The sequence below is a fragment of the Lithobates pipiens genome, unplaced genomic scaffold (assembly GCF_037356315.1).
Source record: "Lithobates pipiens isolate NorthernLeopardFrog02 unplaced genomic scaffold, aLitPip1_a1.2 Scaffold_28, whole genome shotgun sequence".
Lineage (NCBI taxonomy): Eukaryota > Metazoa > Chordata > Amphibia > Anura > Ranidae > Lithobates > Lithobates pipiens.
Window position 1 is genome coordinate 201,900,181 of NW_027507789.1, and position 19,266 is coordinate 201,919,446.

Here is a 19,266-nt window from a genome sequence, read left to right on the forward strand (position 1 = left end):
TTCACTGAAGGTTTGAGGTTTATCACAATAATTGAGTTTCCTCAGCTGTCTCTTCATAAAAAGAGCTTCAAAATGACAAACGGCAAAGCTCAACTTTGAGCAGCCAAATCCACAAGCCTTGTAATTACGTTCCTGCAGAAACATATCCCCAAAGGAGATTAGAGGCACTCCAGTGACAGGAACGAGAAGTAGATCTTGTGTCCACAGTCCCACCCTCAGCGAGCATTAATGAGACATTCCTCAGTTAGTCGAGTCTCAGTGTCTACTTTCTGGAATGTACCATTTGTAAGCACAGGGTGGAAAGACACTTGGGCACTTACAGTTAGCACAGGCGTTGAACTTCTTCTCTTCTATAAATGACACCTTGCCATACACACTATCTGAGCCACGGTTGACGTACCGGAACACAACTCGGAAAAGGTCAGGGGATGTCACGTTAATGGTCAGAATGACTTTTGGCTGTCAAGAAATAAAGTCAATAAATGACGATGAAGAGCCACACTTTATTATACATCTATACATTACTATAAATCTTCAAATAGGTCATCATTTGAAAACAAAGTGCTAAAACACATTCAGCCCTTCTGCAAAATAGCCATATACAGTATAGTCTAACACATACTTACGCCTAAAAGTGTAACTTCCGTTTTCTTGAAAAACTGATATTCATATTTTTTAATTCAATGTTCATATAAATTACTTTTCAAATTCAATCCAAAGGCTAAACTGTTCTAAAAATGACAAAACAAGCAGTCACGGCTGCCTTTCATTTTTCACACATACTACTTTTTCTCTCGCTTTCTCTCTTTCTGCTTTCCCAAAACACGCTGGAGAATTTGATTGACTATTGCAGACAACATGAGCTCTTCTCTTACATAAATATAGTCTGGTCTCACCTGATATGGTGACATTTGGGCATATCCTCTCCAGCTGAAGTTCTCAAACTCCAGAGGGTTGAAGCCAAATCTGACTTGCCTTCCATCCGGCGTCCGGCCATCCTCTACTTCATATCTCAGATGATGTAGATCCGGGAAATAATATCCATTGACAGGTCTGGGAGGTGAAACACCAATCAGGGGCATACACAGAAAACTCTCATTAACCATATATCATGGGCAATTGTTAAAGGACATAATAGGATTACTCATGTACATTGGTGTGCACAGCAGTAGGGTTTGTACCCCAGAGAACCACATATGTCAGCAGAGCAGTGGATGGTGTCAGTAGAGCAGAGATTTGGTGTCAGTAGGATAGTGGACAGTGTCAGTAGTTTTTACTTTTATTATTTTTATTTTTTATTTTTTTATATTTTTTTTTACATTTTTCTTGGAGCCCCATTTGGGGGCTTTGGTGAAATATTAAGGATATAAACAGAGAGAAAGTGACTGAGGGTAGTGCTTCCCCAGTCCCTTTCTCTGAAGCCTCAGCTGCACTGGACAGTGAAAGTGCTCTTTGATGAGCGGCTTCCTGTTCATTCACAAGATCACTCACTGTGTTCATTCATTCATCCATCCATCCATCCTAAAACATCCCCTGCAGCACTGCAGGGGAGAGTAGAGGAAGGGAGCTGGCGGCACTACAGGGGAGAGACAAGAGACACCAGGAAGCTGGGAAAATTGGTGTGTGCACGCCTATACTTATGCTAGTATTTGATACTTTCATTCTTTGACAGATACTCAAGGATATGCAAAGTTTTCTAACCTGTACTGTGAGACCATGAAGACGGCCATTGCTGACTTCCTCCTAGAATACCACTTGATTGGCTGTCATGATAATCCAGTGCATGCTGTGCTTTTCAAAGCACTGAACTGGAGTAATATGCAGATCCAGAACTCTCATTTCATCCAACTTTCTAATATGCATGCATATTACAAGTCAGAATGTCAAGAGGTCATTAAGATAGCCTCTTTATTTATTCTGTGACAACTTATTTAGGAAAAATAGCTAAATATGAGATCACATAATGGCGCACAATGGGTCTTATTTATAAATGAGACATAGGGGGTTATTTACAAAAGGCAAATCCACTTTACACTGCAAGTGCACTTGGAAGTGCAGTCACTCTAAATCTAAGAGATAGATCTGAAATGAGTGGAAGCTCTACTCGTCTTATCATCCAATCATGTGCAAGCTAAAACGCTGTTTTCTATTTTACTTGCATGTCCCCCTCGGATCTACAGCGACTGCACTTCCCAGTGCACTTGTAGTGCAAAGTGGATTTGCCTTTAGTAAATAACCCCCATAGAATTGTCTTAAATACCTTATATGTTAGCCACAAAAAAAAAACAATCACAGTCTTTCCCTTATTATTTACAGGGAGAAAGAAAATGAAAACTCAGACTGGTTCACGTGAGCAGCACCTACTTTCCTCCATACCGGTAATTCCCCATCTGTACAATATTTGGCATTTAAACTAATTTAAAAATCACAATTAACATGTCATGAACTGAACAGAGATTACCATTGGCTACAATGAACCGAAAAGCAGAAAAATTAAAACTGCAAGTTATATTTCAAAAGAAATAGGACTACAATAATATTGTTGTACATGTGACTAAGATGCCACCAAAAATAGCAGCCATTTTGTTTCTCAGTTGGCCTCTGTAGAGATGCCAGGCTTTATTAACACTTAATGAAGTTGCAGACAAATTCATCAATTAATTATCCCAAGGTCATTTTCAGTACGACTCACATGACCAGCTGTAGTAAAATGTTGGAGATAATGCTGTGCAAACATCTTGTTTTTTTTTTTGTTTTTTTTTAACAGTGTAATGAAAGTCCGCAGCAGCTGTCTCTGCCCAGCTTAAATGCGGCTGATTTCAACAGGACTTCATTAGCTGGGACAGCTGATGCTCAGTGACAAGCGTCCAACATACACATCCGCTATTAATCTGGCAATTACTAAGCCTGTGTGATCATTCCGCTATTACAGCCACTATTCCCAGCACACACTCACCGGTTGCACTTCGGTCCATCCACATTCTCACGGCACTGGCATTCGCCTGTCCTGGCATCGCATGCCAAGCCAACTGAGCCTCCGATGTCACACTGGCATCCTGCAAGAGAGTGAAGAACACCTGGTGAGTTCACTCTGCCAAGCCGTGAGCACTAGGCCCAAGGAGGCAGCAAATAGGATATTTATAGCGGCCTTAGCTGTGGAATGCGCAAGAGGCATCCGCTCTTCTAAATGTGCATTAACAAGGCATTTCCAGATATCCAATTAGAGGGGAATTCATCACCCTGTGGCATACAGGACTAGATATGACAGTGGTTGGAACTAGAATGAGTACATGGTGAAAAGCTAGCTAAGAAAGAGTGGACTCTGTGAAATTTCATGTTCATTAAAGCAAACTTAAAATGATTGTAAAGCCACTTCTATAAAATGCTCCCATCCCCTCTGTATTAGAACAATAAGTTCCCCTGTGTCTGTGTAATATAATAAATATGCTTATCTGTACTGATAACACAGTTTCTTCCTTAGATCAGGTGCCTCCTCTCTCCTCTCCTCTGCCCGGCTGACAATTCCAGTGGGTGGGGCCAAGCACTGCCGTTGACGTCAGTCGGGGAGGAAAGGTGAGAGGAGAGAGAGCCGAGGAGTCACAAGATCGCAGGAAGACACTGTGTTATCGGTATAGATAAGCATATTTATTATACAACACAGACACAGGGGAACTTATTGTTATAATACAAAGGGGATGGGAGCTTTATATTAAATATGAAAGCAGCAGGAGGGGGAAGGGATGAGTGCTGACACGAGCAGACAGTCAGAGAAGGGGGGGATGGAGGAGAGGACACAGGAGACAGATAGCAGGCTGCTGCTGACGGAGGCATGTACGCTGACCAAGGTGTCAGAGCTCAGCAGCCCTGATATATCGGAGTCAGTGTACAGGAGGGGGAGGGTATAGCAAGGCAGGATCAGACAGGTATTACAGGTGATACAGGGGGCCAAAGGACACAGCACAAGCACTGTGCTGTATGACATGCTTTAATGGAACAAGATCTGTGTTTTTTTTTTTTGGGAGGGGGGGTGGGGTTAGCAAAACGCTATAAGGAAAACTTATAGATGTTTAATATTATCACATGGCAAGGATCAAGTTAAAGAGCAAGTGAAGAAAATAGGAGGAATTAATTTGTGGATTTGCTAATCCAGCAAACACTGCAGAGGTATTTCTGTTGTCAAATTAACCACTTCCTTCCCCGCCTATAGTAATATGACATCCGAAGATGGGATCTCCCATCCTGGGGGGGGCGTCAAATGACATCCTCGGCTTCCTCCCATCCGCCGCATCATAGAGAAGCTGATGCACGTGCCCGACAGCTGCGATGTCCGCCGGGCACCCATGTGGATCTGTGTGTGTAAACACACAGATCCACATTCTGTCAGGGGAGAGGAGACAGATCATATTGTTCCTAGTATATAGAAACACAGATCGGTCTCATCCCCCAGTCACTCCCATCCCCCCAGTTAGAATCACTCTCTAGGTAACACAATTAAACCCCTTGATCGCCCCCTAGTGTTAACCCCTTCCCTGCCAGTGACATTTATACAGTAATCAGCGCATTTTTATAGCACTGGTCGCAAATGTCGAATGTCAATGACAATGTCGAATGTCAATGGTCCCAAAATAATGTGAAAAGTGTCCGTCTGTCCATCGCAATGTCACAGTCACGATAAAGAATCGCAGATCGCCACCATTACTAGTAAAAATATAATAATAATAAAAATGCCGTAAATCAACCTATTTTGTAGACGCTATAACTTTTGCGTAAACCATTCAATATACAGTTATTGCGATTTTTTTTACCAAAGATATGTGGAAGTATATATATTGGCCTAACCCCAGGAAGAATTTCGTTTTTTTTTTTTTACATTTGGGATATTAATTTTAGCAAAAAGTTAAAAATATTGTGGGTTTTTTTTCAAAATTGTTGCAGCTTTTTTGATGAAATACCACCAAAAGAAATCTCTATTTTGGGGGTGGGTGATAAAAATGTGGGTACAGTGTTGCGTGACCGTGCAATTGTCCTTCAAAACTGACAGCGCTGGAAGCTAAAAATTGGCCTGGGCAGGAAGGGGGTGAAAATGCCCAGTATTGAAGTGGTTAAGCTGGTTTGTTATGAGTTCTATGAAATCCACTGCAGTCAACTTTTACTGAGGTGGGTGCATCTGCTGACTGCGTTTGTGCTGTGTAACCTGTACTTGGTTGATCACCAAATAGATTTGACTGGTGGTTAGAGCTCTATATCTGTGTTAAAGGAGCTACGTCTTGATAAAAGCGAAAGTGCTGCAGGTATTAAGTACAGGCGCCCCCAGAACACCCTCTTTCCTGCACATTCCCTTTGCCAGTGAGACTGCCCTATCATAGTGACTGTCAATAGGAGTTCCACATTACCTAAAAGTAGGAGTTTTACCTTTTAGAACCACAATCCAATAGATGAACAGGAGATGAATCAAAATGCATTGTGGCTAATTGCTACCATGTTATCGATAACCCAGAGAAGCATGATAGAGGCTGTGCTTTCTACCACAGGGCAAAGTCTTCATAGGCAAAAAGGTTTTATCCAAGCAGTGAATCAAAAACAAAAAAATAGGCAGATCTCCTATACAAATCTTTCCATGTGATTCTGGATTCAGCATTTACCTTGGCATCCAAAATAGCTGTCAGGCTTCAGGTTGTAGTAGCCATCTTTGCACTTGCTGCAGGATCCGCTGCAGATATTGGGCTTGCAGAAGCACTGTCCAGTAACCTGAAAACAAATACATTAAGAGTAAACCCAATAGACAGGTAACTAATTCAAAATCCAGAGGGATTGTTCAAGAGGGCACAAAAAGCCAGGGGTGGTCTAACAACTCATGGGGCCCCCGGGCAATAGGAGAAGATTATGGGGCCCCTGGGCAATAGGAGATTATGGGGCCCCCAGGCAATAGGAGATTATGGGGCCCCCAGGCAATAGGAGATTATGGGGCCACACAGTATACACACACAGACACACAATATACACACACAGAGAATACACACACACAGTATACACACACTGAAAAGGTACTGGAGAGGTGAGGCAGCTATAATCTTGGGATTTAAAAAAAAAAAAAGATTTTTACATACTGTCCCTGGTTTTATTGAGGCTGGCAACCCTGATGGGGCCCCTTAGTGACATGGGGCCCTCGGGCAGTGCCCGAGTGCCCGAATGGTCAGTCCGCCCCTGCAAAAAGCAATTCTGAAAATGCAGCAACCGAGCACCCGATCATAATTACTGTTCTTTACTGGCCTTTCATACAAAGAAATCAAGAAATTAGATGCGATTCTGTTCTGGACATTAACACTGGGGAAAGCACAGGAAAAACCTATTGCTTGCTTTAGTGACTATATAGCCAGATCCCATTTCAGACACTGGGAGAGATTTACTAAAACTGGAGCAGCTGTGCATAGTAACCAATCAGCTTCTAGGTTTTTGTGAAAGCCTAATTTAGAAGCTCATAGGTTACTATGCACATCTGCACCTTATACTGTATGCACCAGTTTTAATAAATTTCCCCCACTGGTTACTTGTTGTTTTCCTGCCCCAACGAGTCATATTATTTCTCTTGTTTTTAATGACAGCTGAAATCTGGTTGGTTGATTAAAAAATAAAAATAAAAATAAGTGTTGAGCCCCTGAAAAGCATTGACTTTGTGCTAAAGTCTTCTTATCTTACCTTGGAATAAAACTGTATCTAGATCAGCCTTTTTTAAACAAGGCATCTTCAGGGGTGCCTTGGCAAAATCCCTAAAAACTACCCAGAATTGTTCATAAGCCAGTAGGAGGCGCAAGCCTGCCTTAAAGTTACACAAAGCCACAGGTTTTCATTGTGCACCATTACAAGTGACGTAATTGGTTGAGGTCACATTAGCTGAATGAGGAAAAGAAACTGAGGGAGAAAAGAAACATTAGAATACTAGTCAGTAGCAGCATGTAAAAGTGTATTTTCTTTGGAAGAATAAATAACTTCTAGTGCTAGGTGTCCTATGTGTGTGGACGTTGCTGCGTTATGTAAAACTATTATGTACACAGGGTCGGACATTCCGACAACAAAATCCATCAGATTTTTTGCCAGATTTTGACGAATTTTGTGCCAAACTTGTCTTGCATACACACGGTCGGACAAAGTTGTCGTAAAATCCGATCGTTCTTAAGGAGGTGCCGTACAACACGTACGCCGGAACTATGCACAGTAGCCAATAGCTATGGTCTTTTAATTTATTCTGAGCATGCGTGGCACTTTGTCCGTCGGAATTGTCTACACACGATCGGAATTTAAACGATCGGATTTTGTTGTCGGAAAATTTAAGATCCAGCTCTCAAACTTTGTGTGTTAGAAAATCCGACCGAAAAAGTCAGACGGAGCCCACACACGAACAGATTTTCCGACAACACGATCCGATCGCACATTTTCCCGTCAGAAAGTCTGACCGTGTGTACAGGGCATTATAGTGCTGTATATTTTAGAACGCAGTGCCTCGAGATGTAACTACTTGCCGACCGCCCGCCGCAGATTTACTGCAGCAAGGTGGCGCGGCTGTGTGAATCGACATACCTGTCCACCGGCCACCCGCAAAATTTCCCCTACAGAGGCAGAACGGGGATCTGCCTATGTAAACAAGGCAGATTGCCGTTCTAACAGGGGAGGACATAGAGATCGTGTGTTCCTGCTAAGCAGGAATATGGATCTCTGTGTTGTCCCAGTCAGTCTATTCACCCTCCACAATTAGAAAGCACTCCCATGGAACACACTTCACCCCTTGATCGCCCCCTAGTGCTAACCCCTTCCCTGCCAGTGTCATTAGTACAGTAACAGTGCATATTTTTAGCACTGATCACTGTGATAATGTCACTGGTTCCCAAAAAAATGTCAGTTAGTGTCCCATTTGTCCGCCGCAATGTTGCAGATCACCGCCGTTACTAGTAAAAAAATAAATAAATACAAAATTCTATAAAAAATATCCCATCATTTATAGACGCTATAACTTTTGCGCAAACCAATCAATATACACTTATTGGGATTTTGTTACAAAAATATGTAGCAGAATACATACTGGCCTAAATTGATGAAGAAATTAGATTTTTGACATTTTTTAATTGGATATGTTTTATAGCAGAAAGTAAAAAATATATATTTTTTTCCAAATTTGATGCTCTGTTTTTGTTAATAGCACAAAAAATAAAAACAGCAGCGGTGATCAAATACCACCAAAAAAAAAAACTCTATTTGTGGGGAATAAAAGACATCAATTGTATTTGGGTGCAGAGTCGTACCCCTACGTAATTGTCAGTTAAAACAACGCAGTGCCGTATTGCAAAAAAAAAAAAAAACCTTCCGGTACTTAAGTGGAGGGTGCCTTGATTGAAATAAGGTTGAAAAACGCTGATCTAGAAGAGTGGTCTCCAAACTGTGGCCCTTTGCTTGTCTTTATTCGGCTCTTGAGGCTTTATTCCAGACACTAGCAACAAGCCCTTTGTTAGCAAGTTTGGAGACCCCTGAACTAGATGATTACATTTTAGTGCAGTCTTTCAGTCACAGATACCCTCAGTTACAAACTAGTGGGATAGCAGAAGTCCTTAGGCATAGAGAAGCAGTCATCTTGAAGAATCCAGGCATCCTAGTCAAACACTCCTATAACCTTCAGGTAATTATAAGGTTCCAGTGCTATCCTTCTAAATTTCTTTCCTTAGACAAGAATTGTCTCTGTGTTGTTAAAACAACTCATCAATCCTCCATTTGGTGATAGAGGCCCAATATAAGTCCAAAAGTTGGCAAGGCAGACATAATAAATCTCTCCTTCTAGACAGGCAAGTATGTAAGTGATATCGGAAAATCGATAGGAAAACATCCAGATTTTTGTCAACCCCGCAGTTCTCTAACCTAGCGTTCATCTGATATGTCACCTGCTTCACAATTTACCCATCACCCCAGATAACCTCCTTCTGTTTACTCTAAATACAGCAGGTCTCAAGCTCAAACTCCACACCAGCCACACACCTAATACTTCTTTTTTGGCTTAGGACACGCTTAATAGACACTGACCTCAGTTTGGCTGACACCAGCTGGTGGTGCCCCAGACGGCTGGCTGTCTATTGTTGGGAAGGAAGAGTCGAATAGTGGGCTAAGAGAACTTGCCCCAAAAGAGAGATTGTCCCTCCAATATTAAGCCTAACCCACCATCTTCAACTATTCCCTTCCCCTTCCAGGAGAGGCTGAGCAGAGCCTACAAATTAAGAAAGAGTTCTGTCCCCTGATTGCCCAACCCTTACTGGTAGAGTCATTCCAACCAAATTATCAGTAGAGGTAAAGGAGGACAACCCCCCCCCCCCCCCCAACCTCCAACCAGCCATGATGGAGTGACTCCTACCCCTCTTCCTCCAGTCCAACCCCTGGCAATTTTTTTCCTTCCTACCTTTCTTTTGAACTGGTATACTTTCAGTCACCTCGCTACCAACTACTGGTCTTACATACTCGACTACCCCATTCTTATTAATGGTCGCACTTGACAACTGAATGGTATTACTTTTCACTGGCTTTCCATTGTAGACAGTCTTTAACCAATTTGGTTGGGCAGTCTACCCCCTAGCTACTCCCTAGATCAGTGGTCATCAACCCTGTCCTCAGGGCCCACTATCAAGCCAGATTTTATGTATTACCTTGGGAAGATGCAGACTAGAATACTGCAGTCACTGAGCAGCAAATGATATCACCTGTGATGTACCAGTTTCAGTTATCTTGCAAACCTGGCCTGTTAGTGGGCCCTGAGGACAGGGTTGATGACCACTGCCCTAGATGACCCAAGATGGTTGTTCTTTAACATTTGTACTCAGAGTCACTCTGTGGATGATGAGGAAAGGAACAAAGAGCAACAAGGAAACAAAGACCTGAAGTGTGCCAAAGGTCACGTGGTCAGTATGCCTAAAGGGGGCATACCCAAGTATGAAATGTAAAGAATGAAATTAAAAGAAAAAGGGGAATGGGTGGGTGGGATACGAGACCCGACGTCCAACGAGAAGGAGGCAGAGGAGGGCAGGCTTTATGCAGCCTGACTCCTCCTACAAATACAGGCTTACCCTGCGGTCAGCCTTACACTTGTACTCAGAGTCACTCTGTGGATGATGAGGAAAGGAACAAAGAGCAACAAGGAAACAAAGACCTGAAGTGTGCCAAAGGTCACGTGGTCAGTATGCCTAAAGGGGCCAAAAAATAACACAGTAGGAAGAAAGCTCAACAACCAGATGACCCAGTGAATAACGTCTAACCTGGAGTGGTGGCAAATGAGTTATGCCTTCGCCGCAGAGAAGGAAACGCTAAGAAAGGCAGTAGCCCCTCCCCTAGCTTCAGAAATCACAAGGCCAACTATAGCACCCCCTTGAGCCCAACCCAGCGCCCAACGCAAGATAAACCTGAGAGTACGTGAACGTCATAAATGAAACCCACCATGGAAAGTCAGCTAAGCACAGCAGGGAGTCCCCACCGCTGGAGACCTGGATGGCTTCAAACGGAAAAGCCGAAAATAAAACAACCTGACAGATCATTCAACATGAAATGCTGGGACTTAACTGGATACGCCCAGAAAGAGCTGAAGGCTGATACAAGCTGGAGGAGGCCAAAAAAGGAAACTAAAACAAAACAGAAAAGCAAAGGGAACTAGACATTTCACCATCAGGACTGGAAACCTAACCTGGAAACGTGCTAAGCCGTGTCATGGGCTTTCCTGGAATTTAAAACAAACCCAATGATCAACGCTGCAGTGCCAAACCAAATGGAAAACCACAACTGGAACTGACAAGAAAGTGCGTCACTGGAAACCTGCTTCTGAGACCCGAGCCTACAGATACTAGCCCGGGCCCCGTGGTCCACGAAAGCCCCTGAGCCAGTAGAAACCGTGGATCAGTGAAAAACTGACTAACCAAACTTCCATGCCCCAGGACAACTCCTGGCCGGAGACGCAGCTAGGAAAATTAAAGTAAATAGTGAGGAAAGGCACCCAACTGATCAGGAACACAACTAGCGAGAGAATCGAGATTAAACAAAACACCTGCGACAAAAACGAAACCTGCGATAAGGAAACGTGACTGAACGGAAACATGAGAAGCGTGAACTGATCACCATGAGCGGCTTAAGAACCGCGGCTGCTAGAAAACACGACCTGCCTAGGAAATGCAGGTTGCCCAAATTGATGAAAAACACAAAAGAAAACCCTGGGGGGGTACACAAGAGAACAGAAAAGAAAAGCATGAGACACAAAACGCGCGGCATAACGGAATATGCAAGAACGCGAGAAAAGGCAAGAAAACACGAGAAACAAAAGAAACATGGGAAACGCGAGAAGATGCATGAGACACGTAAAAAAGCATCAGACACGTACGATACATCCGACACTAACAAGCATGAGGAACGTAAAAAACCTGAGAATCATGAAATAACACAAGGGTATTGACATGCAAGGCACAAGACATGAAACGTGCGGCACATGGGAAATACGGAAGGAAACACCGGACAACCCGTGAGGAAACATGTGAATACGTCAAAACCATGGAAAAACGTCAGAAAATGCTAGAAAAACATGGGGAAACGTCAGAGACAAGGGAAACACAAGAAGTTGCATCACGTAAATAACAGCCAAGAACATGACATCCGATACGTGAATTGCATGAGAAACGTAAACACCCTGATAACCATAAATTTATGAGAACCCTAACAGCGCAAGAACTGTAAGTCGTTAAAACCGTCAACTGCCAGCAAAACACACGAGAACGCAATTGTACGAGAACCATAAAATTCCATAGAAAACCATCAAATGTATGAGAAACACCAACTTCATATGCAAATCACATGAGAGACCTAAATCATATGAAAAACAAAAATGCGTAAGAACCGTAACCTTACAAGAAACACCAACTGCATGGAAACCGTGAATTGCATAAACTGAATTGCATGAGAAAACGGCAATTGCATGTAAAACCGTAAACGAGTGAGAACCGTGCGTGAAAACAAAGCATGAGAACGTCAAATCGAATGAGAACATCGCATGAGAACGTAAAACGAAACGAGAACATAAAATGCATGAGAACGTAAAACGAAAACGAGAACATGATTGCATGAGAACGTGACCGAAACGAGAACATGGGAGTATGAGAATGTTAAAAAGAAACGAGAACATGGGTGCATGAGAACGTAAAACGAAACGAGGACATGAGTGCATGAGAATGTAAAATAAAACGAGGACATAACTGCATAAGAACGCAAAACATGAAATGCCAAAAGCATGCAACGCAAAACGCATAACGCTGGAACGCGGTAGAGAAACCTGGAAAGTGAGAGAAAACCTGGAAAGTGAGAGAAAACCTGGAAAGTGAGAGAAAACCTGGAAAGTGAGAGAAACCTGGAAAGCGAGAGAAAACCATGAAAAGCATGAGAAACCGTAGTTGCATGAACCGTCAACTGTACCACGGGAATACGTCAGAACCACGGGAAACGTCAGAAAACGCTATGAAATACGGGGAAACGTCAGAAACATGGGAAACGCAAGAAGTTGCGTGAGACACGTAAATAACATCTAATACGTAAATTGCATGAGAAATTTAACATGCCTGAGAACCATACATTCATGAGAACCATAAATGCGTAAGAACTGTACGTCGTATGAAAACCGCCAACTGCCTGCGAAACGCATGAGAAACGTAATCGCATGAGAAACCGTAAAATTGCATGGAAAACCATCAATTGTATGAGAAACAACAACTTCATAAGAAAAGTAAATCACATGAAAGACCCAAAACGCATGAAAAACAAAATTGCGTAAGAACAGTAAGCAACGTGCTTGAAACCAACAAGCATGAGAACGTCCAATCGAACGAGAACGGAAAACGAAACGAGAACATAACTGCATGAGAATGTAATCGAAACAAAACGCAAATGCAAGAAACGCAACTGCCAGAGCAACGCAACTGCTTGAGAAACGCAACTGCCTGAGAAACGCAACTGCCTGAGAAACGCAACTGCCTGAGAAACGCAACTGCAAGAAAACGCAACTGCAAGAAAACGCAACTGCAAGAAAACGCAACTGCATGAAAATGCAACTGCAAGAAGATATAACTGCATGAAAACGCAAACGCATGAAAAACGCAACTGCATGAAAAACGCAACTGCATGAAACGCAACTGCATGAAAACGCAACTGCATGAAAACGCAACTGCATGAAAACGCAACTGCAAGAAGATGCAAATGCATGAAAACGCAACTGCAAGAAGATGCAAAAGCATGAAAAACGCAACTGCAAGAAGATGCAAATGCCTGAAGGCGCAAATGCATGACAACGCAACTGCTTTGAGAACGTGACCGCTATGAGAACGTGAATGGCCTGAAACCGGAAACGCATGGGAAAACCATAAAATGCACCAGAACGTAAAACTGCATGAGAAAACCGTGAATAACACGAGAACGTGGAGCTCAGGCGGGGGCACGCCACGTGGAGCTCAGGCGGGGGTTGGGCACGCCACGTGGAGCTCAGGCGGGGGTTGGGCACGCCACGTGGAGCTCAGGCGGGGGTTGGACACGCCACGTGGAGCTCAGGCGGGGGTTGGACACGCCACGTGGAGCTCAGGCGGGGGTTGGACACGCCACGTGGAGCTCAGGCGGGGGTTGGACACGCCACGTGGAGCTCAGGCGGGGGTTGGACACGCCACGTGGAGCTCAGGCGGGGGTTGGACACGCCACGTGGAGCTCAGGCGGGGGTTGGGCACGCCACGTGGAGCTCAGGCGGGGGTTGGGCACGCCACGTGGAGCTCAGGCGGGGCGGGGCACGCCACGTGGAGCTCAGGCGGGGCGGGGCGGTAGAACCCTAGTCAGGTTTTTTTTTTTTTTTTTTACTATCTGACATGACAAAATGTGGGGAATGTCAAGGGGTATGAATACTTTCCAGGCACTGTAAAGCTTCCAGCGTGCGATTCTTCTCCAACGCTCTTATTTCTCTCTCACGTGGTGCGGGATCATTTTAGTTAAGTAGGAGATCCATCTTTAAAGTTGGCCCCAGGGGCCCCACTTGCCTCTTATCAGGGGCCCGGAGCGTTCGTCCTACACACTGATCTGGGAGGATTATCTCTCAGACAAGCGCGGATCCCGGGGGGAGGATTGGATGTAAATGATGTACTGCGAGGGGAAATCTTCATGTTTCCCCAGCCTGCAGAAGGTGAACGTCTCCTTTCCATGTAAATGGAGAAATAATGAAGGTTGTCAGCGATGGTGTTCTGCCTCTGACGGGGGTGTCCGGGGGGGGGGGGGGGGGGTGGGCCCCACAGATGCACTGCAATCACGGCACATTCCCCCCCCCATACGGCACATGCCAATCTAGTTGGATGTCCAGTAGAGGAGAAAGATGTTCTAGCTTTAGGTTCTGTCTGCACCTATACCTCTAGCAGTAGGATGCTGTCATATTTTTATGTATATACTGTTTGATAGACCGTTTGTTACAGAAAGAGTATGTTAGGCATACTTTTATTGCTGGCCTGGGATGACCAGGATCCCTGAGAGTAATAAAAGTACACTACTAAGACAGCTAAACACATTTTCCTTACTACACAGACTGTTTCTAATCACAATTATTATTAGCCATATTCTGGCAAAACATGGCAACAGAATGCAGCTTTTACTCATCTGACTGAATCAGATCTGCACGGGGGAAGCCTGGGGCTTTTTTTGAGCGGACGGGCAGCCAAACACCCGCTCCCCCGGCGTGAACACCGGGAGGAGCGGGCAGTCCCCTCATGGCGCCGGAACAACCCGAGGAGAGAAAACAGACGGGCGGCCGAACACCCCCCCCTCCCCCAGGCGTGAACACCGGGGGGAGCGGACGGGCAGCACCCTCTGGAGCCGAAGACAGCCCGAGGAGAGGAGCGGACGTCGGCCAAACACCCCCCCCTCCCCCCGGCATGGACACCGGGAGGAGGGGCGGGCAGCACCCTCTGGAGCCGAAGACAGCCCGAGGAGAGGAGCGGACGGCGGCCAAACACCCCCCCCTCCCCCCGGCATGGACACCGGGAGGAGGAGCGGGCAGCACCCTCTGGAGCCGGAAACAGCCCGAGGAGAGGAGCGGACGGCGGCCAAAACACCCCCCTCCCCCGGCGTGAACAACGGGAGGAGGGGCGGGCGGGAGCATGTGTGAGGGGTGGGGGGGGGAGGGGGAGCCGGCGCGGCCGGAAACCTCCCCCCGCCAGGAGAATCGGTGCCGTAGTGGCAAACGCACCACCGCAGCATCGTTCGCATAGTGGTAGGCAGGAGGAAGGCTCCCCCGTGCAGACAGCAGCTGCCGGCGGGAGAACTCCCCCCACCCACAGATGCCCATAAACGGAGCCGGCAGGGGCCACAAGCACCCCCGTCCATGTGCGCCGGAGCGACAGAATAACATCCTCCTCCGACCCGCCGGAAGTGACGTCAGCCATACGAGACCCGACGTCCAACGAGAAGGAGGCAGAGGAGGGCAGGCTTTATGCAGCCTGACTCCTCCTACAAATACAGGCTTACCCTGCGGTCAGCCTTACACTAGTATCTTCTGTATTGTGTCACCAACAACTAAGTACCTAAGCAATATTTTTTTGATATATACATTCTACCACTGGTGGACAATTAGCAATAACCCACCTATGTACTTTCCCTGTTTTTTGTATATGTAACATGTGTTTTAAAAATGTTGAATAAAGCAAGATTGAACCAAGTTATCAATACAGAGCATGTCTAACTCTACTCTATACACTAGGAACTATCTCCAAACAATGCAGGGCTACTTGTGAAGATTACCGTATATACTCGAGTATAAGCCGAGATTTTCAGCCTCTTTTTTGAGGCTGAAAGTGCCCTCCTCGGCTTATACTCGAGTCATCGCTGTCTGCCCGCTCGATCAGCGTGTCGAGCAGACAGACAGCGGCCATTCTGATTCAAAAGCCGCGCCTCCGGCTCCGCCTTCGCCTGTGATAGGCGGAACACTGAATTTCCCAGCAGCCTGTGTTCCGCCTATCACGGGCATCCGCTCATCCTCGTACTACAGACGAGGATGATACGACGTCCGTGATAGGCGGAACACAGGCTGCTGGGAAATTCAGTGTTCCGCCTATCACAGGCGAAGGAGGAGGCGCGGCTTTTGAATTTTACAATGGCCGCCGACGAAGAGGGCACGGGACGGAGGCAAGGCAACGCACGGCACGGGACAGGACGGGACGGGACGGGACGAAGGCAAGGCACGACACGGGACGGAGGCTCGGGACAAAGGTAGGCTGGACACACACACACACACACACACACACACACACACACACACACATGGAGACACACACACACGGATGGATGGATGGATGGAGACACACACACAGGGATGGATGGATGGATGGATACACACACACACAGGGATGGATGGATGGATGGAGACACACACACACAGGGATGGATGGATGGATGGATGGAGACACACACACACAGGGATGGATGGATGGATGGATGGAGACACACACACACAGGGATGGATGGATGGATGGACACACACACACACAGGGATGGATGGACGGACACACAGGGATGGACGGACACACAGGGATGGACGGACACACACACAGGGATGGACAGGCATGTCTCACCCTCGGCTTATACACGAGTCAATAAGTTTGCCAGTTTTTTTGGGGGTAAATTGGGGGCCTCGGCTTATATTCGGGTCGGCCTATACTCGAGTATATACGGTACTTAGAGTATGTGTCAAGAAGCAACTGAGAATGATTGTTTAGAAGGTACTCAAACATTAAGGACATTGGACATGTTGTTCCAATTGGTTCAGAGATATAGCATTTGGTGGAAATATAGTGAAATTTTAATATGTGATCATAACGAGAATATGCAGTCCTTGTGTCATCTGACATTGCCGATGACCAAAGCTGAGCCGATCCGAATCAGGAATAAAAAAAAAAGTAGCATTTCTTCCTCTATCTCGCTGCATATAATATATAAGGTACAAGCTGTGTGATATGTATTTTATGCTCTTACCTGCTGACATTCCCCTGCTCCGTTTATTGTCCCCGAACCGCATTCACATCCTGCATGAAGCAAAAAGATTTGCCATCAGTATGACCAAATGCTAATCTTTATATTCCAGGTTGAAGAGAAATGCAGTTATTCCATCTTACGTTTGCAGCCTTGTGGGTTTTCCGGTGCCAGGTCCCAGTATAGCGGTTTACATTTGTCGCATGCGCTGCCTTCCACGTTCTCTCGACACTCACAGGTGCCCTGTGCAATACAAGAGAGCAGGATGAGGGCCTGCAATATGCAGCAAGGTCTCTGCATAGTTCCCCCAGAAGAGGGGAAGGAGGAACAAGCATGCCAATGTTATCCAAGCACAAATGCCACCCAGAGTCCTACGGTTGCTTCTCCCCTCCCACGAAAAGGCTCTCCCTACACCTTTAAAGGACCAGATCCTCATTGCAGGCAGGAGGGTCAGCAGTGCAGAGGGCTTTTAATCAACACCGTCGTCTCCGCTTCTGTGACCACCTCCTCTGCTCAGTGATATGTGTCACCCGATGCCAGAGCTAGAGTGCACTCTGACTGCCAGCTCCAGGAAAACAGCTGTGACCCTTCAGACAGACCCTTCTTCATTCTGCCTGGCTTGTCTTCACCCACACGTCATGGCAGCACTAATGCAAACTCAGCACCTGCTCAGGTTCCCACACAGTTCACCAAACCATTTCCTATCCCCTCATTAATGATTTCCACTTACATACACTTGGGTTTATATTAAAGACAATCAATAGACTACAAATAATATCTACTTTGTGTAACTATATCATCATCAAAAAGTAAAATGTGAACAATCTCTTTGCTTCTTCTTCTTCTTGAATAGCAGTGCTGAGTAGTGAGCGCGCTTTACCGTTCCTCTCTCATGCTGATAAAAAAATTTTATCTGAATTTTTTTTTGTTAAAAGGTGAACTTATATTTTAACAGTCCCAAAAACACTAATATATGTAGAAGTATGGGCAAAACTTTTGTTTTCATTTTGGATAGAACCATGGAGGTCAGATTTCTTTTTTCCGCCATCTGTGTCTCATTGTGGAAATTTCCCTTCACTTCACATAGCCAAACAGGAAGTGTGAGGAAATCACTGCAAATTAAAGCGGTTCTGCACCTAAAAAAAAATATTAAAAGCCAGCAGCTACTAATATTGCAGGTGCTGACTTTTAATAAATGGACACTTACCTGTCCCAGGGTCCAGCAATGTCGGTGGCAGATGACGAGCGATCGCTCGGTCTCTCTCCTGCCCCCGCCGCCATCCTCTGTCAGGGAATCGGGAAGTGAAGCGTTGCGGCTTCACTACCTGGTTCCCTACTGCGCATGCGCGAGTCGCGCTGCGCGTCTCTTCTTGTCCCTGCTGTGTCTTGGGAACTGTGTGTTTCCCAGAACACAACGGGGGGGGGGGGGGGGGGGGCATCTGCGGCGGTCTGTCCTGGAAGTGGGTGCAGATACCTGGATTATCCAGGTAACTGCACCCCCTTCCCCCCCTGAAAGGTGCCGATTGTGGCACCGGAGGGGGGGAGGGATCAGATGAGCGGAACTTCCACTTTAGGGTGGAGAACTGCTTTAAGGGAATTGCTTGGGTCTCACAGATCTCCAGAACTAGTGTCCCCAGTGGAAGATTTTTCCCTCTATTACTTTTCTGGGGACAACCCAAAATTTGACATTTTCTTTTACTTTCACGTTCAATAATAACGGTAAATAAGACAAATAGAGAGGGTGAATCTTCCTCTCTACGCACAGAAAAAAAACCCGACAGGTGTTCTAATCTCCCTCCACTCCATCCAAAACTGAAAAAAAAGTTTTGCCTTTAATTATACTTTAAGCCCTTGTACACACGGTCGGAGATTCCAACGGATTGTTTCCTATCGGACCGTTTTGTCGGATATTCCGACTGTGTGTGGTCTGCATCGGAATATCCGACGGACCAAGTTTTCCAACTTGCCCTATAAAATTTTCCGACAAAATGCTCCTATCGGACATACTCCGATCATGTGTAGCCTACTCCAACGGACAAAGTGCCACGCATGCTCAGATCAAATTCCTAAACCAAAGCTATTGGCTACTAGCCTGAACGTAGTCCCGTCGTAACGAAATAACGTCATCCCGTTATGTACAATCGGATTTTCTGACAATTTAGTCGGATCGTGTGTATGGAACATCACTTCCGGGACCTCTTCCGGAATTAATCTGTCAGA

The 19,266-nt window shown here is 45.6% G+C and overlaps 1 protein-coding gene across 4 annotated transcripts in view; it reads right to left on the reverse strand.

Annotated features, from left to right (window-relative positions):
- Nucleotides 1-19,266, reverse strand: part of LAMA5 (laminin subunit alpha 5) — a 201,274-nt gene that overhangs the window by 63,599 nt on the left and 118,409 nt on the right. For all 4 annotated transcript variants that reach the window (XM_077460289.1, XM_077460288.1, XM_077460287.1 and 1 more), the window contains exons 18-23: nt 17,190-17,289; nt 17,050-17,099; nt 5,643-5,748; nt 2,957-3,056; nt 897-1,053; nt 321-459 (exon numbers count right to left, since the gene is read on the reverse strand). In XM_077460289.1, the coding sequence (XP_077316415.1) occupies nt 321-459; nt 897-1,053; nt 2,957-3,056; nt 5,643-5,748; nt 17,050-17,099; nt 17,190-17,289 (652 nt within the window). The remainder of the gene's footprint in view (nt 1-320; nt 460-896; nt 1,054-2,956; nt 3,057-5,642; nt 5,749-17,049; nt 17,100-17,189; nt 17,290-19,266) is intronic.